This window comes from Scomber scombrus, chromosome 10, assembly GCF_963691925.1.
Source record: "Scomber scombrus chromosome 10, fScoSco1.1, whole genome shotgun sequence".
NCBI lineage: Eukaryota > Metazoa > Chordata > Actinopteri > Scombriformes > Scombridae > Scomber > Scomber scombrus.
Window position 1 is genome coordinate 13,184,308 of NC_084979.1, and position 26,993 is coordinate 13,211,300.

Genomic DNA, 26,993 nt, shown 5'->3' on the forward strand with positions numbered 1-26,993 from the left:
TGCAGTCTTCAACAGAAAAAGGACTTTTAAAAGCTATCATTAAGGTGGGGCACAAGTGTAGACCAGCAGTGAAACAGAGGCTGGCACAGTAAAAAAGCAACCGTAGCCACTGGCACAACTGACAATTATCCAACACCTGGACTGGCTCCCCTCCCTGGCATGTACGTCAAGACTGTCGACTTCTTGTTAATGCAGTTATTAACAGGAAGAGTGCATTTGTTTTCCTTTGCGGCTCTCCTGGCACCAGTACTTGGCTTTCTCTTTGATTAAAATAGTAGGTGGATGGATGTATTTTAGCTCTGTCATGAACATCAAAAGAATGGGTGAAAATGAGATGATAGAGACTGAATAAATGAAAGAAAGACTGAGGCTTTTATGTCCTTTTACAAACCATGTTTACATTGGAATTTAGGATTTTAAAGAAGGTATTGGGGGCCTGCAATCCTGTGGAAGGAGTGAGCACTCTTTGGTTGTCCTCAATATGACTCAGTATCAGATTTTGTTGTTTGTTATGTATTAAGTCACTATTTCCCTCCTACCGTTCATCTTTTCTTCTGCGTCATGGTTTTCTCCCCTTCTATATTGTGTAGAAAGTGGTTTTAGGTATAATCGGGACGAGAAAAGGGGAAGTGAAGGGGCTTTGTCAAACGCCCTGTACTTTTGAAATGCAGAGAGTGGCATTGTCATGTGTTTTCTGTGTCAAGGTCGACAGAAAATGTCAGAACAGGTGCGTGTCTGCTGCTGAGCTGCTTGCCAACTCAGCCCCTTTGCTGTAACACGCCACCCTGTGTGACATTATAGTGGTTCACTGTAGGTTGTCTCCACTCCTCATTCTTTCGGGAAGAGCCGGGTAAAACTTGTATTTTCCCCCGTCACCACGTGAGTCGATGTAGAGTTCAATTGGGTGTCGACGCCTAAACTTTGAGCACTGCCTCTGATTGTCACATAGTCACAAAAAGAATGGGTGCCGTGCAGCATTGATGTGCAACATTCCTATCTGATTACTTACTGATTACTTATTTTGAGGGAGGAAGACCTATTTCTGTAGATTCATTATCTGTCTATTTCTTGGCCTTCTCTGGAAAAATATTATACAATTGGTTCTTTGTTGGGAAACACTCATTTTTACTGTATTATTTTTCCTCGAGTAAGAATTTTGGAAAAGATAACTGCAACTGAATAAGTAAGTCTGCTGATTTAACTGTCATACATAGCCAGCAGTACAGTTTGACAATTTGCATTAGGCAACATGCTGCAAAACCTGAAAATTCTGTCTGAACTTCCCAGGAAAGGTGAATCGTTTTTAGGTGTGTCATGTATAAGTCACTTGTCACATACGTCTGTCACTTGATGACATTTTATAACAATGAAATCTCCAGTGTTAAGCCCCACTGGTTCAGAAAGCTTGATATGAAGAATTATTAGTCGATCTGACTAGCTGTCTTGTTGGTATCCTCTCTGGCATAGGGTTCTCCGTCACTAATATGGGTGCTTTGGTTTGACCCTCAGCTGACTTTTAATGACCATATAAGACATGAATGCAAAACCTCTTTCTTACATTTCAAGACAGTCTCTTAACTCTACCGATCTCTAACCATATCAGATGCAGGGAAACTTGTCCATACCTTTATTTCCTCAAGACTGGATTACAGCAATGTCAGGAGCATCCAAAAGCTCCAATACATTCAGAGCAGCACAAAAACCTGAACATATAACTCCTTGTCTCCCTCGGGATTGACTCCAAAGTCCTGCTACTCACATACAGATCCATCAACGGACATGCACCTCCCTACATACAGGAACTGATCATACCACAAACCTCCACCCGCATCCTCACATCTGCCAGCAGCTCGCTCCTCCAGGCCCTCAGTACTAAGCTCCGCACCATTGGGGATTGAGCCTTCTGCTCTGCTGCACCATGCTTGTGGCACAGCCTTCCTAACCATCTGAGGGCAGCACAGACCCAGGTCTGTGTTGTATGTTAGTTATACTGTAGCATTTTGAGTTTCACTAAGAATGAAAAGTGCGCTACACATGAAATGTATTATTATTATTATTATTATTGTTATTATTGTTATTGTTTTTATTTAAATGAGAAGGAAGAGAACTGTTACTTCTGTGACCCGGGTGGCTATTGTTTTCTGATGCTGTCAGCACCACACTTTTTACACTTACCCTACTCTTGAGGTTAGATTCTTACTGGCAGTCGGACGCCTCCAGAAAAGGAGAATTAGCCAGCATTTTTCTTTGTCACTTAGCATGATCAGGAACAGACTCTGCCTGCTCTCTTTCTCCAAAACCCAAACCAAGGTCTACTGCCTCAAGCCCCCTCCTCCCCTTTCAACCACCCCCCCATTTGATAGTGATTTCATTCTGACTTATCCGCCACTGTAGATGTGTGGCCCATTGTCTTGGCAAGTGTGTCTAAATGTTTCTGACAGTTCTCAGTGAAAGACAGGCCGCAAGGGTAAACTGCCAAGCTTTCCTCCCCCTCTTTGACTCCGCCTGTACCACTCCTGACCAGTAGATGGCGATGTTAATCTTCTCTGGCTCCCCTCCTGCTTCGATGCGTCTCCCTGTTAACACCATCCTTCTCCTTTCCTTCTATCTGTGGCACTCGCTGAGGAAAGAGGGGTCTCACCCCGTGTGGAGGGTCATGCCACCAATTCCTGGCCCCCCTTTGAAGACCATGAAATTGCTGATCCAAGACGCACGATTAGTGCATTCAGCCTATTGACTGGAGAAGGGTTGACGCGTGATTATAATGTCACTGGAATGTCACAATCTGTCTGGTTGTCTTTGTGAGCATACTCTCATCCGGTGGCACGGCGTAGTCAGGAAGGAATAATTTGATCAATAAAAGGACACCTCTCTCTCTATTGTCACTGGCCTCTCTATTCTAGTTTTATTAGTCAATTTGGCAGGCTGGCAGGACAGCACACAAAATTGATGCCAACTCACTGCAAATTCAACCCAGCTCCCTGCTGTATTTGCCTATCGCAGTGGTTCACTTCAAGTTGCTTTACAGTGTGTGTATTACAGGGCGTGTGTGTTTGTGTGTGTGTGTGTGCTGCCTCAGTGAGAGGAGCAGTTTGGATCAACAGAAGAGGATTGGCTTGTCACTGTAAGTTGCTTGTGACGGAGGCGGCTCTTCTCCTGACACCACAACACAACTTCTGTGGTGTGTCGCTCGGACACAAGCTTCACGTTGTTTTGCTGCTGGTGCCGCTTGCATTTTGCCTCAATCAACTAATTGAATGTGAAAAGCCGGCGGGCCTTGATGATATGAAGGACAACACACAGAGCAGCGGCAGTTTTAAGAAAAGCCTTTGTGCTTGTTTATGTGGCCGTGGCCAGTTGCTTCATACATATCAGCTTATTACAGATACAAACTTACATTTTTCAATATGTCTGACCTGTTTTTGTTTTTTTTACCCAAGTGCAGTTCTTTTAGTTTTGAAATGGTATAAAATGTTTTCATCAAGTAAAATAACTTGGTGTGTTATTTTTTATGTAAAAAAAAAAAAAGTGCAACACTTCTTGCTCGCAAACTAAACTTCTCATACATAACACATTTATAAACCACACCATAACCACACATTTAGTACATTCCACTCATCTAAAGTTGCATTGTGCGCACTTTTGTGTTGTGTGGTAACAGTCATCACTCGTACTAAAAGGCACACAGAGCTACTTACTAAATATCATCGACACTCACCTCACTGCAGTTTGTTTTTCCATTTCTGAGGTGGAAAAGTGAAAAAGCCTAAATATGTCATTCTTATTGTAAGATACTGAAGTCAGCAAGCAGGGATCATTTGCCTAAGTAGTTAATATCTGGTTCTATATTTGTATCTTATTTTAAACATTTTATATGTACTTAATGGTTATTTTCAACACATTAATGTTTGTAATGCAGGTATAAACCACATTATGACCACATTTGTTTGTATATTCCACTGACCTAAAGTTACACTGTGTGCACTGTTTGCTAACACGAAGCCCCCACACTGAAAAGCACACAAAGCTGCTTGTCACAGAATGTCATCATTGACTGTAAAAGAAAAAAAAGAAAAGCTTCAAATTACAGGAAAGAGGCACTGCATTAAAGAACAAAAGAGATCGATGGCAGTACATTAAATTTTATGCGAATGAAAAAAAAAAATCAACTAATTAAAATTGATTACTCCTGCTTTGTAAATGTGTTTCTGAATTAAATTATTGTATGAAAACATTTTGACCAATCAAGAAGCTGAGGAAGTATCCATTACTGGATTGCAGCTGAGAAGGGGCTGGAATGTTTTGTGGTGGCTAAGTAGTTTGTTGTGCTCTGCTGCGACTCCCCTCTTGCACCCCCACTGCTAAAGTGCCACGGGTTAATCTCTGATGACCCTCATCTCTCAGAGCAGCTCCAGACTCATGGTTTGGGCCTTTTACCTGAATTAAAAGGAATTTGTGGGCTATATAAGTATTTTTGTTCAAAGTGGGTGAAAGTGAGGTGTCACTGAAGGAGTCGCTGCTCTTTAGTCATCGGGGTTCTCAGGGCCCCGCTGGGGATGTCCTTATCTAAACAGTCATCTGTCTCGCTAGTTTAGCAAGGGCAACCCCAGGCAGCACGACTGACAGTTGCACATTAAGAAATGTCAGACTCGGCTTTATAGCGTATCTCTCCAGCTAGTTGATTTGGCTGAATGCCACACGTTTCTCCTTAGGTTTAGATCTTACAGGAAAAAAAGAAATACTTCTCTTTGTTGTTGCTTCGTCTTACCCTTAAAATATGCTGCACAAAAATGCTTTGGTTTTTTCTTGCTTATCGAGCTCTTGAAAGAGACTGAATCTTTCTTCTTTTAAAAAAAAATACAACCTGCACAAACACAAACACCTTTTGACCCTTTTTTTTAGACATATCATAACTTGAATTGACAACAGTAAAGGAAGTGAAGCAATCATATGACAACATCATGCATACCCAGCCTGTTCAATCATAACATATAAGCATAAAATTTTAAAATGTTAATTTTACACCATAATAAAAGTAGATTTCTATATCTCCATACGGGAAGTGAGGAAGAAACAGGGCAACTTTTCTTTTTCCCTGATAGCCTAACTGCAGTGTATTATCTGTATTATCTGTACTCTGCACATTTTTACAGTTTTATAGTCCTTGGTGGATCAAATGTACTTTAGCCCCCAGTGTTTCTTACCGCTGAACCTACTCAACTTTTCCATGTTTGTGATGACAGAGCCCTGATAGGGAAATGCTGCTGAATGGAAAGTTTGGTCTGTACATGCGGTGGTCTTGAAAAAAAGCATGATTTCCGTCCACCAACCCCCCCTGTACAAAAATTGCATAATGTGCTTTTGATGTCATGATTGTAGCCTTGCCAATGGCTCTACACTGACACTGATACAGCGCTGTATGTTATTTTTAAACCTTTGCAAAGCAAATGTCAATGAAGTTTTCCATGACCCTTTTTCATCTGTTGAAATGTTGAGTCTGACCTTTTAAATTTCAAAAGTTAGGACCATTCAATAAAGACTGGCCACAGTCAGAGTGTAAGACAAAGAAACCTGCTGCACTGTATTTACCCTTTTACTTACTGTACTGTTCCAACAGAAAGTCTAAACAGAAGTAGGTGAAGGTGAAGATCTTTATCAGATTTTACTTATGATGATGTTGAGTTTCAGAATAGGTTGTTCATGTAATTTCCTCACATTGTAGCTTCTCTGAAAAGCACTGCTGAAAAGTAAGATGGCAAGAAACAAAAGGAGTTTTTTTGTTTGTACAGTCATTGTCAGAAAGGTTCACTTTCAGCAGTGCTGTTGATGTAGCCTGCAGTGTCTGATCGAGTGTGGATGTGGAGGTTGGCTAAATGGTCGGGCCTGCACCTCACTTCCTGATGTCTCTCAGGGTCAATAATTCCCTATAGCTGCTCCCATGTGGCCCTGCTTCCTCTGTTAAAGGTCACATTAAGGCGGGAAAGATGTCACAATTAGAAGGGCATTTAAAGCTGCTCTTTTAAAAAGATTAAAAAGCACTGTTGGCCATATCAAGCAGTCAGGCAACTAAAGGAAATACAATAATTGCATTAAAACTTCATTCCTCTTTGGCAGGGCTCTGGTATCAGGAAGGTATTGGGTTAAGTCATTTAAGACAGCTGCTCCTGATGGCAAATCATCCATGAAAGCACCAAATTAATATAGAGCTTCATTTTTCGCCGCCTCTCACTTTCTCTTGCTTTTGGTCCTCCAAACGTGTGTTTGGGGGGGAAATTTGACACTAGCCTAACACAATTTTTGTCCATGTCTATCAGTCTGTTATTATATCAGGGGCACTTCTCCATAAATGTACAGGCCGGGGCAATTTGGAATGAATTGATTCACACTGAGACTGAATCCTGTACTTGCTAATGATTTCCTTTTAGCCCCCCCCCCCCACACACACACACACACACACACACACCCACACACACACACTACTTCTAGTTCCATCATGCCCCTCTGAAAGTCTTCATTGTTGCAGACAAAATGTGTGCATACAACTTTTTGTGGAATAGATCACATGGATTAAGGAGTTGCTAAGCGCAAAGAAATTACATTTTCTGAAAGAAAAAAAAGTAAATGTGACTTTTGAAATTTCTTTTTAAGTGTTTCAGTGTTTTGTTTCACAATATCATGATACTTTGGATGGATCATGAACATTGGGCTGGTAAGATGTAGTACTTTTTTAAAATTTGCAAGTGTCTCAGAGATCTACAACATGCAGTTGTCCTTTAAGAGGGGAAAGTCTGTTGCATACTCTGCATTTTTACCTTATTGCACTTCAGAGCCCTTGTTGGATAGTAAGTTGCATATATTATCAAGACTCTTGAATCTTTTCTTTTTAGGCATACGGACATACTTATTTGTCGTGATTTAAACAGTTTCCCCCACTTTATTTACCCACATAGTTTCAGATACTGAAACACTGCACCTAGCCAAAAGAAATAAATAACAACTGCTGTTTCAGTATAGAAAGTCTCACACCCTGAAACCCCATAATGCACTCCTGCAAAATATCCATACATTGTCTGCTTATATTATAGTTAAGTGCTATTACTAGTTAGAGCAAAAATATACAACTGGTTACATGGATTCCCTCAAGCGTCCAACCGTGTGGTTCAAATATAATTGGATTTCATTTTCATTTCTCACAATTTAAGGTATCACAATTGTAATTTTCAGACAAGTGCAGTGCAGAGTCTTGTCTACTTCAAACCCAATAACAGTTGTAATCTTGTCCGTTCATCAACTTCACTCTCTTTAAGTGTGTTGGTTAATGTTATCTTCGCCTATGATTGAGTTTTCGCCTCTTTTTCGGCTTTACCTGACACTTTATTGGTTATCTGGTTTGTAAAGATTACTGCTCTTAATATGGAGCACTTTGGCGCATTAGCAGGTTGAGCTTTACAAGAAGCTTTACAAAAGAGGCTAATTGTTGTTTAATCCATAAATGATTCACTTTTTTTTTTTAAACAAAGAAAATTCACCTATTTTGTCTTTTAGTTAACAATGCCAGCCCAAATATGCTTTGCACTGTTATCCATCTTACCCCCCTAAAAGCGCAGTTGTGTGCTTCCCAACACTTTAACTGGGATGATCTGTAAGTCAATAACAAGACAAGACTAAAGTCTGTGCAATGTGGTTATAATTGATTGAGATGTGTGGGTGGAACTTGTGCAAAGCATCTATGTCATCTGCTAAGAAGTGCTCTTTTCCTTTCCCTGAAGATCTACCGCTAACCAAATGGACATCTGCCTCATTAGTTTGCCGCTGAGCTAGCTATGGTCCTTACTAAGATGTCGTACTTATGCCTATTAACATTGACACAATTTTTTTGTCGATATTATGCTATTGAGATGTTATGGGAATGTAAACAAGGTTTGCTCATTCAGCATATTCCTCTTCCATTAGGTCATTCCCCTCTCACAGGGCCTACATCACTCTGTTTTTTACTGAAATACATATTAGAATATTAGATTTTAGGGTGTTTATTATCTCTGTTTTTTTGCCTTTGACACAAGTAGTCTGGTCGGCTTGCTCACTTGAACAGTGAAAGCATTTCCAAGAGCAGAATGATTTTGTCTTGTTATCAAAGGGATATTTTCTCTGTGTTTTGACTGTATCTTTTGGCCCAGAACATCAGTCGGGGGTTCACCATGCAAATGGTTTAATCTGCTTGTCACAATGAAGGTTCCGGGTGACTGACTTTAATAAGCCCTCAGCATATAGAGATCCAGGAAATTCCATACCCCTTTGCGTAACCCTTATGTACATCAAGGTCACGGTAGTGTCACAGTAAAATGGTAGATTAGTGTCTAAATAAATTGTGGCGGCATCTCACGGCATGATTCTGGTACATTTTGATCAAATTCACAATCGAAGTTTCATAACTGCATAGATATAAGTGTAGGTAGCACTTTTGCAGATATAAAATATATAGACTTATACATGAGGTCTGTTTATACTTTATAGTATTTTCATAATGTGTGTTTGATAAAAAATGTAATTAAGTTACTTCCCAGCTTCATCACAGTCTGCGTACACCAATGATAAGTCAAATTCATTTTCATAAGTTTCCATGAAGTTGACTGTGCAGTGATCGTAGACTGCACTGTGTGTTTGTCACAGAAGTCTCGCTCCTCACACAGTTTCCCTGCCACACCTACCCCCCTGCACAAGTTTAAACTGCAATTCTTTTGGATTGAAACAGGTTCATAGTATATGCAATGCATTACCCAAAACGAATTACCACTGGCAGGGCGCTCAATCACTTTGTATCTTTCAACACTAAGAGAAAAGAAGAGTAATCAAAACCTTTCAACCTATTAGAGGGATGACTTTTACAATTGAATCATGGGGACCACAGGTGCGATAATAAGTCATCTAAACCTCCCCTCCAGTGTGTTTCCCCTTTCTCTGTGTTCTTACATATTTATCTATTTTAGGAGGCGCCACTTCATGGCGCCCACTTCAAATTTATGTATTAATGCCATTTGAGGAAGATTTTTTTTCTCCCCTCCACCCCAATTCTTGGAAATGCATACTGGGGGTGGAAAATTAAGGTGCATCTCGAAGGAAAACATAATAGAATCGATGAACTCAGTGCACTTAAAACTACTGATGTTCTTATGCTATTTAACGTTCTAGTGCATTAACGTTTCAAGTCATTACAACATTCAGGCCGGGTGATTTGATCATGGCAGGTTTTTAACTGGAAGAATTACAGAAGTTTTCAGCCTAGGATTCTCAAGTTATTAGATACAAATGATCACCTCTGCATTAAGTATAGATTTTCTCCCACTGCGCACTTAAGAATGGAAGTTTGTCTTTAAGAGGGTAATAGCAAATTAAGCTCCATACTCCATTTGTCCAGCAGTCTTGATGGGCTAATTTTATAACTGCTGATTTGGTCATTCTCCACATTTAGCTGGAAAGTGGTCAGGTGGTCTTTCTCCTGGCTGCTGGGTGTAGGGGTTTAGAAGCAACTATGAAATGGAATCCATTTATGTTTTTTTTTTCCTTGTCTGGATTCATAACGAACCTTTTTCTTAAACAAGTCCTAGACTGTTGTTTGTACTGTTAAAAGCATCACTTTCCTGCAGACCTTATCATCTTCCTCTCACATTATCTAATTATGAAGAATTAAATTGCATTTCTTTCTTCCTAGATTACCACTGCTGTAAAATTTCTACAGAACCCAAAAGTACGTCAGAGTCCCTTGGCCACTAGAAAAGCCTTCTTGAAGAAAAAAGGTGAGAGACTTTTGATTTATGTGCTATGCAATGCTGCAAAATACAATACAATATAAGCTTGTCAGAATCTAAAAATGGTAAGATTTAAAACTATATGTGTTTGTTTGGGGAAAAAAGAAAAAAAGTGATTGGCCTGAGCTGCACAAACTGTGCCCTGTTTTTTTTTTTTTTTGTAAAACTGGTCTGTGAGGGTCAGAGGTTGTGGTTGTATCTCTTTGCCCTGGGGGGTCTAATAGGGGTCGATTTAGCTTCAGAGTGCATGATTCAGGCCCTGTGAATAAATGACACACCAGTTGGGATGCTCCTTTGGGTTCAGGAAAATTAATATTGACAAACTCCCTCTGCATTTTCAATGGAATTATCAATATTGCCTTCCAGCATTTTAACCCTTTTACTTAATTTAACTGTTATCGTAAATTTGAGGCGTGACACAGGGAGGTTTTCTAAGCAGGGATGGTAGAAATGTTTGCTGGCTCTTCAATTTCTTTGCAATTCATAGAAATTATTTCTGACACATGGTAGAACATTTGTGCAATAAAAATTTGGAAAAAGCTTTATTACTCTGAACTCATTTAAATCGGTTCAATATTACGCGGAGGTGGAATTGTGCAGTGTTATGCTATGGCTGAGCAATGACAATATGTACTGGACCTCATATAAACTTTTAGTGGAGGTTTTTTTGTTGTTTTGTTTTGTTTTAAAACATTTTTTAATTCCTTGCAAAACATTTGTGTACTTAAGGGACTGTACCTCTGCAGTGCCTCCAGCATTAGAGTAGCCAAACAGTGAAAAGTGAGCCTAAAAGCTCTATGACTGGGGAAGGTAACCTGAAACCAAATCCATGGTTGCCGGCTGCTCGCACACACATCTCATGTGGCTCTAATGACTCTTGATATCTTTTGAAATTTCTTTGTCTGATTATTGACAACTAAGGCATGTTCATCATCTTCTGTTGGTCATCTCAAATATAATAAAGCCTCATCAATACAAAATGATGTCATACCGCACCGCATTTTCTTCTTACTTTCTCCTTTGTTTTAAATGCCACAGTGCTATCCAAAATGGTTTGCTCTTACTGCACTTTAAGCCCATGAAATATGTATGACGCTTTAATGCAGATTTATTTTGGAAAGTCGGTTGCACTGTAGATCTAAACAGGAACTCTCGATTTGCATAAGGGCATTGATATCAGGGAGAGAGAGAGTGGGTAAAGATGAGAGAAAACAGAGCAATGAAACACTAAGCACAATGAATGTTTGAGTAGCACGCTACAGTGTTCATAAAGTAACTCTTGACTTGTGTATTATCGTCATACGAAAGCGAACCTGGAAATCTTGTGTATTCATAGTTGAGCTCCCTGATTTGTTACTGAAAAGTGCTTTCCGACAGCCCCGTAGTTCATTAAACTGTTTTTTGTTCTGTGTATTCTACCTCACACTAATTTCAAGCCCAGAGCAGTATGTGAAAATGTTAATGTTGCAGATAAAAGGCTGTTTTAAGCTCCATCTTAAACAATGTATAGTAATTATCTAACTGCAGTATGAGTGTCATTTAGTAAACAACTAAACTAAACTGAAAGGTGAGAGTAAAAATCATAGGTCATGAAGTGACAAATCATGAGTCAAATTAAGACTGTTATGTAATCGAGCCTTTTCTGTTTAATGATGAGTTAAATGAAAAACATAGATACCATCTGTCTGTTTTTAAGTTTCTGTTTTGACAAGAGTTCCCTTTTGAACTGACCACTTTTCCTCCATAAAAACTCACAGTCATAATGTTTGGCAGTTTGTTCCTTCTTTTAAGTCTGTTTTGAGCCACAGTGATCTCTGATACACATATCACCGGGCCGATACTGTGTTGTCCTCTCAACCTTTTGACCTAGAAACTCAAGCATCCTCTTCCACCCATAGTCACCACCGCAAATGTGTCCGTCTTAATTTCTAATACAGTTTAATGTCATATTTATGTAAATACTTCTGGATTTTACTCTATATTAACAGCCAGAAATGTCAAAGCACACATAAAATGAAACAATACCATCTCCCAGTGGAGTGGAATTTAAATTGGATTCCTCTTGCTGCCAGTACTTACGCTGGACAGCTGATGAAGGGGAAAATAGGGCCCACTTTGATTGCATGTTGCAGAATCTTTACACAATAATCTCGCTCGTGCATATTATTTCACTGCACATTTGTGCCCTAATCTGCACTGAAGGATGCCTCTGTGGTTACATCTTCTTTTTTTTCCTAAGAGATCATAATAGTGTGGTTTATTTCAATATTCATTGAAAAATATAATTTTCTTTTTTTCCTTCAACTGTCAATTTCAGGGTATGAATTGGCAATTATGCAGTCCAATATTTCTAGCTGCCCTTCTTGAGTCCTTGATGTTTTTCTTTCTTTTGCAGAGGAGTGGGGAAATGAATTGCATTTAAACTGTCTTACAGCCATCTTGAAGCAATTTTGCCTTACTTGTTCCTTGCCAAGATCAAGTAAATTTTATTGTGTTTGAGTGAAATATAATGTGCTACAGTCTCATTTAGTGAATTGTGCCATCTATGTCCTCTACAATTAACAGATGTAACAACTAAAGAGCGTTGGGCCCCATTTTGGCATCACAATTTAGCCAAGACAATTAGCAGTTACACACATAATTACCAAAAAATCTAATTCTCCAACAACATTTTCCAGGTTTAAACATGTCACTTTGACCGTGGCCCCAAAACAGGCATCACTCAGGCGCACTCAGATACCAAACTGAGTACAGTTTGTTTAAGAAACTAAAACTCACAGAGTGTGTATATTACAGGTCAATTCAGCATGTGAAACAGTCACAATACATTTTTTGTCAGTGAGACACAAGTGATGGCTTGACTGATTTCTTTTTTATACCGTCCCAGTTGTTATTGAGTTGAATAAATAATTCTAATAGATTTCACCCTGAGTAGAGGGCCAGTTATCGAGGGTCACAGAGAACACAGGTAGGCTGTCCGTGGTCTATTACCATACCTGGTATGAAGGTAAGGGTAAGGATAAGGTTAATCATCCTATATATTAATAGGATGCAGTTTGTAAGTGGGGTTATGTGACTCACCTCTCGGACAAAAATGACAATGACCAAGGCCTGCTTAGAAGGTAAACGGATTGATGTGGTTATAAATTACTCCACGGCGCCACCTAGCCTAGGCCTTGCCTACTTTGTCATCAGTACAAGGCGATAAAGCAAGGAAATGAGAACAGAGTCTCCTTTTTTAATACATAAATGAATACTCTATGAGAGTGGTCATTATTTAGGGCAGTTGTAGTGAACCAAATGACACGTAGAATCTCCTGCGCCAGCACAGCATGAGAAACAGGTTGAAGTTGCACTCTACTTCTTAATAACCCATTGACCTCCATCTATTTATGACCCCTGCCATGCATCTTTTTTTCTAAACACGATATTCAAAGTGTAAGTAATGTCACTCAAGGACAACTTCATAATTCAAGCCTTGGAGGACAGTGAAAAGCATTCACCTTTTACCACCCAAAATATTTTAGTAAGCAATTTTTATAATTGGCTGTCCGACCTAGGTCTTGACCCATAAAGTCCAGAAGTGCCAGAATTGGAGAAATGGATTTAATGTAAGAGCCTTGCTGCCTCTTTGCCCTTAAAAAAATGCCCAGAGAATATGAGCCATTGAAAATAAAGCTGTAAATAACCTGACGAGCAATGGGTTTTCCTTTAAATAAATACCGATCAGGTTTATGTTGAAAGACAATAGAAAACGTAGCCCAGATATGCAGTTTACAGTATTTATAGCTGTAATATCGAGGTGCCAGCAACGTAATTTCATGCCCCAATGAGAATGGCAAGGTCAAAGCAAATGCTTTGGCTGAGCATCTGCTAATACGGTGACTCATAAACAGGCACTGCGTGTATCAGGTGCACCAAATAATACAGTATAATGAAATACAGAATAGCTTTCCATTATTGTTCTTTTTTATGGTGTCGTCATTAGGTGTAATTTATGTCTTAAAAAATTCATCTCCCCACAGGTCGATCTGAAATAGGGGTCCAGGGGTCATTCCACAGGTTTTGGAACCCATAATAAATTTCACAAACCCTTTTTTGTCTTTTCCTTTTATATGTAAAACTCACTTTCACCTTGTTCCCTTTTCTTTTGGATCTAAGGGCGCTTTCATTTGCTGTTGTCTTCCCCTCAACAATAAACAGATCAGAGCCTACAACACAACTTAGCAAGCTATAATTTGACTAGAAAACAGCTGTAGGAATTTTATCTTTATGCAAGGTGAAAAACCTTTCATTTGCTGCATAAACAACATCAAAGATGTCAATAGACATTAAGATGTACATACATTAAGCGTGATAGCAGCCTAAATGTAGATTTTTGAAAACAGACTTTGCATTTCAAGGTGAAAGGAAAAACCTGAAGCATGTTTTTATTTCTCCTCATTCGGTGAAACTGAGATCCTTGCACGTCTCACTCAATAGTCTGCCACCATGTAGTCTGCTGTGGTCAGATGAATCAGGAGTCCAGGGACACATTATTGCTTATTTGACAGTGCAGTCTGACTGCACAAACTCAGCACATGGCGCTCACCACTTCCTGGCACTCAGGACTTACTGTAGACTACAGGCCGGCCAATATTTGCCTTCAATTATTCAACAATTTTCATGGCCATTTGAAGTCCTCGGAGCATTTAAATAGGTGACGGGAGGGACCTCCTCTTGGCATAAGCAGTGTGGTAGATTATCAAAGGTTGTCTTTATGCTTTTACGCTGCTGATACAAGGATAGGTTAAAGTGGGATTTCAGATCAAGGGTCAACCTGATAGTCAGATCTGACACATAATTAGGCCGCTTAAACAGCTATTTAAATATGAGGAATCATTTGATTAAAGAGTTTGGTTATAATATCCTATCCACCCTAAGAAAATGAAACTGCTGTTTTACAGGTTTACACACTAAACAGTAACACTACACATGGGTGTTACTGTATCTTGTGGAGACCACTCTGGAGGTCAGTATCAGAGTTATAAGGATCTGGCTCTTAACAGTTACAATTAATGAAATCGCAACAACCATCACATGAAAACCTGCAACTGAGCCCTTTTCCAATTGCTCGAAGCATGGAGGAAGCTTATTCTGAGCATTTGTAAATTCTCATGATCCTGAGGGAATAGTTCAACTAAAAGGCTTTCTTACAAAGGGGATTTACTGTCAATAAACAGGGAAAATGGCTCAAGGAAGTAATGGTAAAATGCTAGTTAGAGACACACTGGTAACCTACAATTAGTGTTACATAACAACATGGTAATATGGAGATTTTTCTTCATAAGCTAAACCGTGCTCATCAGTATCAAAAACTTCATTGCATACAAAAAAATCAATATTTTGCTATAAATTGGTTAATACTGTTTTGATTGTTTTCATGTAGTTCATATAGTTCATCAGAAGTTATAATTATTATCCTTTATTTAGACTAAGATGCTCATTAAAAGATGAGACCCACAGCAATGGCAGCATATGGTGCCTGAAATAAAATCCTTTCTTGCCACAAAAGGAGATGTTCATATTAGATTTTTTTTCTCTCCTCCCCTCTGATTCTCCATCAGGGAGCCCTTTGCAATTTAATCATCACTAAAATCATTAAAAAGATCTGAAGATTAAATTATATTGGCATTTGCAAAATTATGTAATACATTTACATTACAATGAAGAAATTAAAATAATGCATTTTCGCTGTCTGGGGTGTATGAAATCTCCACATGGGAAATATAACTGGAGAAGTGGACAGACTCTTATTTTCTTTGCCTTTGGTGGCAGTTAATAGGCTAGCAGAGTTTCAGATTTCATTGTGCGAACCTTTCCACACTTTCCTCTTTTGATGGATGGCCGTGAAACAGAAACTCTCATCGGAATTTCTGAATTATGAAATTAAAATACATTTTTAAGAAGAGGGTAGGTACAATTGAATGGAGATTTGTCATACTTTCTTTAAATTGTTCTTAAAAGAGTTGTGGGGACCTTGGGAAGTATATAAGCATACATTATGATAGCTGAGGTGCCCTTTGGTGTTTCCCGTTAACACACAGAGTCACTGTACCCCCTCCAAATGTCTTAAAGGTGTGTCTCTTGGTTCCAGGTCTGACAGATGAGGAGGTAGAGTTGGCCATCCAGCGCTCCGGCAGCACAGAAGAAGTTCTGCCTCTGAGCCCCTTAGGGGCCCCTCATCCACTCCATGCAGCTCAACTGGCTACTGTACCACACAGTGAGTGCACACATCCTTTTCTTTCCCACTGCATACACATACTATTAATATTTATGTGCACTGTCGCACCTGGGTAAAAAAGTTTTTGGAGTAAATGTGTTTAATTTATAACTTAGATCCCTCGTGTTTTTTAAATAATGTGCACCCACTAAATGGGATTATTCGTAGCTCACCAAATACCTGGATCTTTACAATCACTACAGTATAGCACATCATGTAACATTTGCTGTGGTTGTGAATTCAGACACATTGCACAGCACAAGCTCATGAAGTCTTCCTTGCCATTCTGTTTCAAGGGGTTCCACCATGGCAAGACCCCACACCTCAACCTGTATCTTTATTACCTCAGGAGGTTATGAATGCTGTCCACTGATTTACCAATGCAGAATGAAGCCCACGTAATGCTTAACCCATATGACAATGATTCCAGATGTATTCCACCCTCATTTATTACCACACTGTCCTTGACTCCCCCGGCATCTCATGTTTTGTAATGAAAGTGATGTTGATGGGATGGCCATGTAGTTAGGGAGACTCGCGCCTCTCCGTCCATAGTGGGGGGTTTTATATCAAAACGGCTATAAGGGAGCTGCATAATGAGGTGAGAGCCGGGAGTCTTGTATGGGGGGTCACGCCGAAAAGAGGGGGCTACCTCCCTTTGATGTCCTTGTTATGGGGACGGTGTACGGAGACCCGCATCAATCTCTGTCGAAGTAATGGATACTCTGATCTCTATTTCCACGCAGTAGAAGGACAGGAAGGCCTCCACTGAACCCAATAAATTTGAGAGGAGATTGGAAAAACGGGGGATGGAGACCACAGTTCCACAGCTTAAGTGACCAAATAAAAAAAGGAAGATGGCAGAGTGGAAGTGCTAGAGAAAAAGGGAGAGACAGGGAAAGAATGGGAGATCCTAAAGGGGGGAAAAGAGCAAGTGAAGACCCCTGGTGATGCAGTGAGGCTTGTTCAGGGTCAACCACCCATACCAAGGACTTCCAAGCCTTTCAAAAGCACAGTATTCTGGGATAGGTGACAAGCTATCGTAGCTATAATGTTGATGAAGACCCAAATTTATGTGGTTACCATATGGATGTTGGAGAATGATTCAGAATTTTTGATACGAGAGGTTACAGGTTCATCTCTGGATGCTGCGGCATTGATGAAACGTGCCCTTGAGTAAGGAGAATAAAATGGAATTCACCTTGGAAATATACCTTATAGTCCAATATGACAGTGGGTCTCTCATTTGATTTGCATGTCAAATCACACAAGTGGTGAGAAGCAACATCAATCTGGTTTACTTACTTCAAGCCAGTAAACAATTTACCACATAACCCATTAGGTGAAATCAGACCTGTAATAGAATATCAATGGTGTACTTTAGTGGCCTAGCCTCTTATAATTTCCTTTTCATTTGGGCCCCATCAGAGTGAATAAAAGAAAAAAAAACTCTTATTTCCTCAAGACCTGTTTGTTGTTTAGTGACATTTTCAGTTGAATGCCTCTCTTATGTGGGGAATTTCCACTTTGACAGACAGTTGGCCTACCAAGATGACAGCTTGCACAAAGACATGCTCTCACATTATCTGTCACTCAGCAAAACAGTCAAATTCTAAACACACAAACACACACTAACACTCAGTCACCTTTCTGTCTCTTTCAGTTGTTTAAAGGTTTATACAGACCATATTTTTTAGGACACACACCAAAATTGGTGGAAGGCAATGGTATGCTTTCTGGAAGAGCAGGATAGAGAGCGCCTGTTTGCTCTTCACACCTTACCTTAATCGGTCAGGCATTTTTCTTTAACAAATGATAATTAAATGGAATGATGGTAACACCAAAGTCAATCATAGTATATGCAGTCATATATGATCCATTGTTATTATAAAAACGACAGCTGCTTTAATATCACATCTAACCATTCTGCAAACATTTTTGCTCGAGTTTTGTCAATGTATTTTCTATCAGTCAGGCATCCATTGGTTTCCACTCATTTCTGTACAGTATAAAATTCAGTTAGCAGACTCTTAAAACTTCTTTGTGTTTTATAATAAATCATGGTGAATATGTCTCGGTTCATATTTGTCAAAGTTAGGATAAATTCCATTACTATGCAACAAATTATGGTAGTAAATAAGTACTTCCCAAAATCTTAAAATGTCAAACATGCATATGAAAACAGTCTCCAAAAACCTGGATACCAAAAGACTGACGTATTTCGACCACATAAAACGTTTGTGGTCAGTAGTTAAAGCTTAACTTTACTGTATTTTATCATGATCAAATAATGTATTATTTTCTCCAGGTCCAGCAGGCTACAGATGGAGAGACTATGGTGCCCTCACTATTATTATGGTGGGCATCGCCTTCGGTTTTCATCAGCTTTATAAGGTAAGTAACACCCTGTTTCTCTTGCCCTTCTAACAACGTTCCCTACCCAACTTTGTTTTTTATGGTTAATGTTTCTGTAACGTTTGTACTATGTATTATACTTTGCATCCTGAGATCTGTCAGTACTGACTCTGCCTGATATTACATTTAAATTGGTGGCCTTAGCAAGTCTATCAGTTTATGATGAATTACGGTGCTAGAATAGAAGGCGCCTCTGCTTTATGTAACATCGCTCTGGTCTTGTTATTAAACCTACCCTGCTTTACGTCAAAGCATGATCTCATTTGAACCCCCTTCTTTTTTAACTTCTCCTTCCCTCCTCTTCTCAGATATATGTTTTTTCCTTTAAAAATATAGTTGCTAACACAGCACACAACCATTTTTTTGACGTCCTACCGCCTAAAAATAATCACCCTGGTTTTTATCGGGCTTAGCAGCCCTTGAACATGAGCTCATGAGGCCCCTTGTCCCTGGTGACATTAATCCCATAGTGGTTGTTAGTAGTAGTCTGAGTGGCATGTGGAAGCCATTACTCTCGTTTTAGAGGAGGACAGAAGCTTTAGCAGTAGCTCTTGGCCTGGATGACAGGCCGTTCTCCTCTGTGTGAAAGAGAATGAAAGGGAGCACTACCATGTACATGCATATGCCTACCTGACCCTGTCAGACATATTGGCTTCTCTTTAGATCCTGTTATGTCCTATTATTTCATCCTCCTTCACACAGCCATTCATAAGGCAGCACGTGCACATTCAGGGTCTCTTGTCCCTTATTCCTCTGCACCTGCAGTCTTAAGCTTACGAAAATACACACTGCACCAGTCCACTGTTTCCTACATGCAGCAGGGTTTGCCAGCCACTGCTCGCCTGGGAGGTGGGATTCCCTGGCGGGACGGCACAGGTTGCTGTCATGTCACTGGAGCGTAGCGCCAGTCGCACCATATGTCCAGGCTTCTGCCCATACTTTATTTATGTTATGGTGCACCTTGTAAACACCACACTCCCAGCAACCCACTTATTAATTACCACGTGTTGACACTCATTTAATCTTTTTCTCTAAAAAGTGTTTATTACTAGCGCTGGTGTGGCCTGTTGCCACCTGAGCTGGAGAGAAAACCTGGCTCGGACAACAGAGAGCTGCAAACTGGCTGCGAGGGATTAAATGAAATATGATTAAATATTATTCAACGTTTTAAAAAAAGGGGAAAATATATTATTTTGAAGTTCAGTGGGGTCTTCTGGGGTCACATGGACTTCGATTGCCTGTGGTTAGCTCTGCTCTACGCACACATTAGAAGGATTCAGTGAGACGCTCACAAGTTGCTGATGTGGGTAACAGTCACACTGGATAACAAACATCCTCATTTAGCTGTCAGACATACGTATAATTTTGGTAAAGTTCTGTTCATTCAGTGGCAGAGAGATGATAAACATGACATTGTTTATGGTTTTGAACTATTTTCATTGTCAACCATCATGTTTTTTGTCTCTTTCTTTCGCAATCTTTTTCATGCCTTCATTCATTTATTTTATTGGTATTATGTTTTGAAGCACCGCTTTTTAATTATACGTTAATTAATTATTTTTTAGGTTTAATCTATGAAATGTCAACAAATTGAGAAAGAGGATTGCGAAAGGGTTGAATCAGTTGTTTGGACACTAATCAGCACTAGACCAATAAAATAATGCCTTTGACCCTCCTCTGCCAAGTCTAGGTGCCCCTGTCTTTTGCTCATCTTTCTGTTCCTTCCCACTAGAGAGAACTGTAATATTGTGCCGTGCTTTTAATTGCAGAAATACATCCTTCCCCTCATTATGGGCAGCCGAGAGGACAAGAAGCATCTGCAGAGGATGGAGAGCAACATTGCGGCAATGAGTGGCACGCTGACACAGACAGGTGAAGATTAATATCTTCATCACTTTCTCCCTCCTTAACATTTTCCCTCATTTATCTGTCGCCAAAATCGGGGGGCCCCGCACGTTTTTAACAAATGACGCCGCTGTCATTTCGCTTTAATTTGAAATTGCTTGTTTACTGTCAGGCTCAGGCTCAATTAATTACGTTTCGCTGAAAAGCTCTTAACCTCGGAATATTAATGAGGAGTTGGGAAATGACAACTTTTCTCCCCCTCCGCCCATCCTGTCTCACCCCCCCTTCCATTCCTGCCCCCCCTTCCCCCCTCCCCTGCACCATCCTCACCCCCTATCCAAACCTCCACCGCCATCATCATCATCTCCCCTCTTCCCTGTTGGTGGCGAGAAAGTTCATTTTAATTTTGTGTGCGCATATGTATGTATGTGTGCGCGTGTGTACTTGCCGGATGTGCGTGCGGCATGGCACTGTGTGGCGTCTGGGCTCAGCACTGGCCCTAGTGTGATTAAGTGCACAGTGACAGGTGCGGCTCCCATGTTGGACAGGTGAGGAATCTCAACCTGGCTGTCAGACATGGAGAGACGGAGAGAGAGAGAGAGAGAGAGTAGCAGGGAGAGAGATGCTTTCCGAGCTCTTCGTCAGTATAATTAAAAATCCAGGGAGGCGTAAATGAGAGAGGCACTCTGAGAAAGTTTGGTCTTGTTAGCAGTAGTGTCGAACTGAAGTGTGTTTTCACCTTAAAGCTACCAATCCCCATTTGAGAGAAGTGAGCTGGCAGAAAAAAACACTGGAAACAGTTTTATTTGTGTATGTTATATGTTTGTATATTTTTATAATGATAATACATTTTATTTGCAAAGTTCTTTTCATGACACCCCAGGATGTAACAAATTAAATAAAGGAACATAGTGGATTAACAGTAAAGTCAGAAGGAAATCAAACATTAAAAGCAAAACTTCAACTGAGTCACTATCATGAGATTTTACACATTTAATAGCATATGACATAATTTAGGTCAGTGTTTGACTTTTTTGTTTGAATTATTGTTAGATCAAAATAGATTTTTATTAATTCCCTTCTAAATGTAATAAGGTCACAGTGAGGCGGAAGTGAGCTGTGTACACCTGTCTGTATGAGATAACCAAACAAAGTAAAGACTTCACTGCAGGAGTTCTTTATGCCAAAAGTTAGTAAAGCAAAAAGCCAGCTGCCAAATTAATCTCAGGTTTGGTAGAAAAACTGTATGAATCATCATTACCCCCGAGCAGTAGAGAGACAAAGACTTGAATCAACAGTATGATCTTGTCAGTTTAAAAACAAGCATCCCTTGTTGTATTTTTCCTTCATCTCCAAATTAAAACAAATTAAGTGTTTGAGTTTACAGCTCCTGTCACGGAGCTACATAGTGTAAATGAAAATATGGCTGTTATCATTTCATCCAGTCACACCCATGCTATTGTTTTCTGGCTGGCTAAGGTAGGTGGAGGGCAGCAATTGTGTGAGATTGCGTGCGAGGTGTGCCACCCTGAATCTGATTAACAAATATATGCTCTTTTATGGTCATTTTCTCCCAACTATGCAAACACATTTCCTCTGGCTATTTCACTGCCCATTCTTGCTCTACTTATCACATTTTGGAGATTTGCCAACATACAAACCCTTTTTTGTTTGTAGGTAAAGACAGGGTTTCACAGTGAGAGTCCTCTTGTGTTTTGCAGCGAGTAGGTGAGACTGCAGTGGAAAAAAAACACAGGTCTTTTCTTCAGCCAGTGTGGGGAACTAATTTGCTATGACTGCAGTAGCCAAGCTGCTATTGTAGTTAATGACTGTTGTAGTTAACAGTTGGGGAGAGGGGTTGCAATTACACTGAGAGTTTTCTCCCCCTGCTTTCTCTTTGTCTTCCTCTTCCTCTCGCTCCCTCTCTCCTTGCTGCACACTGAGTAATAGTGACCAAATGCCTCACTGCTGCCAATTGCTTGAACCCCCTTTTGTTAAAGTTCATGTATTTCTCTAGTGCCGGGCGCAATGAGGTGATGTATCCTTTTGAATGGGGACTACATTAGTCTCTCTCGCCAGCCCCAGCTCGAGAGTAGGGGCCTTGACTCCCATTATGATTTGCCTACAACTTCACACAGACAATTAATGAATGGATCTTGGAACTCCTTCAGCGCACCCAGGCTGTAATGGAATTGTGCGGCTGTTTGGGCACTCTTTGTCGGTGGGAGCCATATTGGTGACCAGCTGGCCATTAAAGACAGAGACTGGCCTGGACATATGTAGTGTACATTATATTGAGGTATTTACTGAATAATTTACTGAATACACAATGTGCACCCTCCTCACAGCAGCTGCAAGCCTCACACATCATCTTGTCTCTGATTTTCTGTCACACACACACACGCACGCACGCACACACATACACACACACACACATGCACACACACATATCGCAGCTACAGCCGCCTTCTGATTCATGCCTGGCCAAAGTCCCTGACTTCATTATTGTTGGCTTCATATCTGTGATAACTTCGGATAAGAAATTATGCATTTTTGTCAAGTGTCTGAACAGTACAAAGGAGTCAACTTTATGGAGAGACATGAAAAGAGTTGGATTGTTAGCTGTTTGGCTGAAGTGGCTGAAAAAGTGGTGCCAATGGTAATTCAGGAGGCACAGCATTACAGGCTGGCAGACTGACCCACACATCTGGATAAGCTGTTTTGTGGTGAGGTGGAATCAGACACTAATAGAGCAGCTCTTGGTTTAGCGTGCACACCCTGTCACAGTAACACCTTCTTAAGCAGGGATGGCTGCGGTATTTTAGTTTTATTGCCGTCTTCAGAAAACCTGGTAACAAACTCAAACTGTTTGCACAATAGTTTTTTGGCCCAACCAGCAATCCTGCTCAAACTCGTATTCTTTAGGATTCTGCAAGCATAAAAAGATCAAACGTTTCAGCACCCCACCTATATTGATACAACTCCACCCATTTAAACACAGGTGTCACTACAAAATATTAGCTTCTTTGAAAGATCAAATATTTTGTCTGTGTTGGTTTTTCAAAAGGAACACAGCCTCCAAGCCGGGCTCTGTCTTTTGCCCGGGCTTGGGTTAATGTAAGAGGAGGGTTCTTTACATCCCGTCCAGCCGGCTGCAGCTCAGGCTTTTAACCATTGGCCTGACAACCTCAGCAGTAGACCGCCACAATATCTGTTGATGTTAATCCTATTAGGCTTGATTTAACACTTTACACGCCCATGATTTATATGAATGTTTATTGGTTTTCTGTAATATAATCAGCTCGGGGGAACTTAATGCATTGTTTGGTAATACACGCGTGACTGGAAGCAGGGTGCAACAAACTGTGCCCGGTGTTATTTGAAATCATACACCCTCGTTCAACACCAACACTTGAACTAATTCAATCTTCAAAGTCAATGGAAAAAGAACAATATTTATTAGGATTAGGGGGGACATTTTGTCTGGCAGCCTCCTCCCAAATGAGAGCCTTGTTTTTTCCTTTGTTGATCGTTTGAGGATTTAAGATGCATTAAGGCAGTGTCTGGGTGGATAATGGAAGGTTAGAGACTGTTATTTGATTTAAGTTCAGACACTAGAGATTAATATCTCCATCCTATGTGCCCCGCCCCCCCTTCCCACCCTTCCCACCCTCTACCCTGAGCGCCTCGGACCAAAAAGCTGGGACTAAGTTACCAGGTATTAGCTTTGATTACAATTCTTAGAGGACAGCTTTGATTAGTGACACAAGTTGAGTCTCACCATCTCTGTTGAGTGGAAAGAAAAATGCTTTTTTGTGACACACCGAAGCAGCCTTATCACACCATCTTACTTCCTCTTTTTTAATTTTTTTATGTTTGTTTGAAGTTTGCTAAATTTACCATCTGTTATTTTGCTTTTTGTCACAGTCAGCCAACTGCAGCAGACCCTGGTTTCCCTCCAGGAGCTCCTGATCCAACAGCAGCAGAGAATCCAGGAGCTCTCTCAGGAACTGGCTGCAACAGAGGTAACTACCACCTCATCATCAACCCAGCAGCCCTCACTTACCAGCATTTGCAATTTGAAATTTACTGGAATATGAGTGCTTCAGTTAAACCTCTGCTTACCATTCCAATTCACTTCAATTTTTTGCATCAACTCCTTTCACTGATTTACCGGATTAAACTGGATTTTAGCTTCTTTTCTGACTATAATTTATATAAAGCTGAAATCTGCACATTTAACGCAGTTCGATATGTTCCTTATGTTCCAAAATAGAGACATTTTATCCTGACTTGTCAAGTCATACTTGTCTCACATTATCATTTAAGTAAATAATATTTTTTTGTGAATATGTCTCTAGGGAAAAACCAACAACTGAGATGAAACAATATTACAAAGCTGGTAATAAGTCCAGCTTTGTTCTAGTTTGGCATGAAAGTTATGGATTGCACCTTTAAGGACTGTTACGCTGTGATTGATGTTTTTGCGGGATGCTTGACAGGCAGTAACTTTAAAATTACAGAAGAGCTCAGTGAATGTAAAGTTGCTGGGTTGAAATCTCTAGATTGATGAGGAGAGAGAAAAGGTTTCTCAGGGCCTCTGTGTACTAAACTCTGTTGTGCTGCCCTGGGTCATAACTGCTTAAGATAGACAGGCTTATTATACTGTATATCATCAGAATACAAGCTGCAAAAAAGTATGGTGCATCTCATCATGGGACCATAATCTTTAACCATATTGTCATTCCTCTTCGCCTTGGTTTTTATAGACAGTGTTCATAATCTTCTCAGAATTGTAAGTGTTTAGGTGAATCCCGCTGAGTGATTGTTCTAAAAACTTATGTGCGGGAATGAAATGTTGCTTGCTTTTTATAATGCCTGTCATAAATCGCTTTATGATGTCTGGGCTCTAAAAAAAAGTGCCTTGGAAGAGACAATCTTAGACAATGTTTTATGTCCACAGCTTGTTAAGCACATGGGTGTTTCACTGTAGCATCTGGATACTGCAGGAAAACATATGCGGACACATCTGCTTCGGCACAGGCAACGAGGAAGAAAAATATGAATCTCTTCCGTGGATGAAATTCATCAAAAAACTGACGACTCATGGCTCATTTGTGCTGTTTCAAGTTTTCAGCCATGCAGTGTCTGTGAGCGGTGTAGAAACCAGCCCTGTTTCATATTAGTGTACATAACAGCAATAATCTGACTTTCCCCATGCTGTTCTGAAACTGAAGATTTCTTTTTTGTCAGACAGATTGAGTCACTTTAAACAATGAGTTCCCTCCACAACATGGGATGTTTTTTTTTTTTCTTTTCATTCGTCATCTCTAAATCACAGATTGGATTAAAAAGTGTCTACTTCATTTGCTATGAGTGCCTTGTTGGACAGCGGGAGTGTATAAAAAGTATATTTCACATCAAATCACCCATTAAACAAATCATAAACTCTGCTTTATAGTTATAGTGTTGATCTTAAATTTTCCCTGTGAGTCGGCACAAGGCCCTCTGTTGTCTCTGGCCATGGGGGAAATTGGGAAATTGTTTTCAGGTCCGGGATGTTTGATACAAAACACATGTTGGAGCTGGCGAGCTACTTATCATTCACCGTTTGCGGCTTTCAGGGTTTGCCTCACCACGCTGCTTAAAGTGCGCCACGCTTAGCAATTATACCTCTCAACACGGAAATGTGCCTTTAACCCGAAACACATGGAGACTTCTGTTTCCTCAGCTGCTAAGTAAACATTTCTTGTAGTTTGGAAACCGGTCAATTACGTAGTGTGTATGCTGTCCCTAAACTAGGGGCGTCATTATGGAAGACTGACTCATGTCCACACACACACACACACACACACACACACACACACACACACACACACACACACACACACACACACACACTCAGAACACACGCTGATGCTGCACATTTCCAGACTTTAGGGCCTGGGACCATCTCTCTATTTTTTCAGTTTTCTCAGTTTCTCAGTTTAACAGCATTCACATGTTGCTGTATTCTACCACTGGTGTTAAACGCCTAACACAAGGATAGATTTGCCTCAGGATAATTCATCCCCGATGTTAAACAGCTAAGTCTATTTCTGCCCCATTATCATTACAAATCTGCCTGTTAACTGTGTTTGCCCCGCTGTCTCAACTCACTGATCGTTCTCTTTATTAGTGGATACTACATAGAAGATTAGAAACCGCCTCCTTGGTTACGCGAGACGAACTGCCAGTGGGAAAGTGCATAAATAGAGTGAAATCAATTGCACTGTACCAGTGTTTCCACTCAAAAACACTCCTCTGGGGACTTCCTTTTGAAACTAATTCCATCATAAATATACATGCGTTACACGAAAACACACTGTCTGCCGGCAGAGTAACTGTGAATTAATTTGCCTTCAGACACTCTTAAACAAGGCTTGTTAAAGATCTTATCTTGTTGCTAATGGTCCACAGGCATTTATCTTCATTTAGCCAGATGCGTTGCCGTCCTTGGGTGCTGCTAGAGTTGATTTTTATATATATATATATATTTTTTTTTTTTTTCTCTCTTTTTTTTCTTGAAGCACTTAGTTAACCAGCAGAAAGAGGCCGACCCCTATCACACCCAGGCACCCACCCGAGACATATTAGTTACAAGGCTTTTAAACCAGTTAGAGGAA

The 26,993-nt window shown here is 40.2% G+C and overlaps 2 protein-coding genes across 4 annotated transcripts in view; both read left to right on the forward strand.

Annotated features, from left to right (window-relative positions):
• Positions 1–26,993, forward strand: part of exosc10 (exosome component 10) — a 161,907-nt gene that overhangs the window by 74,475 nt on the left and 60,439 nt on the right. The window lies entirely within an intron of this gene.
• The window catches only part of pex14 (peroxisomal biogenesis factor 14), a 46,051-nt gene that overhangs the window by 10,951 nt on the left and 8,107 nt on the right, over positions 1–26,993 (forward strand). For all 3 annotated transcript variants that reach the window (XM_062427614.1, XM_062427615.1, XM_062427616.1), the window contains exons 3-7: positions 9,710–9,794; positions 15,943–16,068; positions 18,377–18,462; positions 20,253–20,355; positions 24,256–24,353. In XM_062427614.1, the coding sequence (XP_062283598.1) occupies positions 9,710–9,794; positions 15,943–16,068; positions 18,377–18,462; positions 20,253–20,355; positions 24,256–24,353 (498 nt within the window). The remainder of the gene's footprint in view (positions 1–9,709; positions 9,795–15,942; positions 16,069–18,376; positions 18,463–20,252; positions 20,356–24,255; positions 24,354–26,993) is intronic.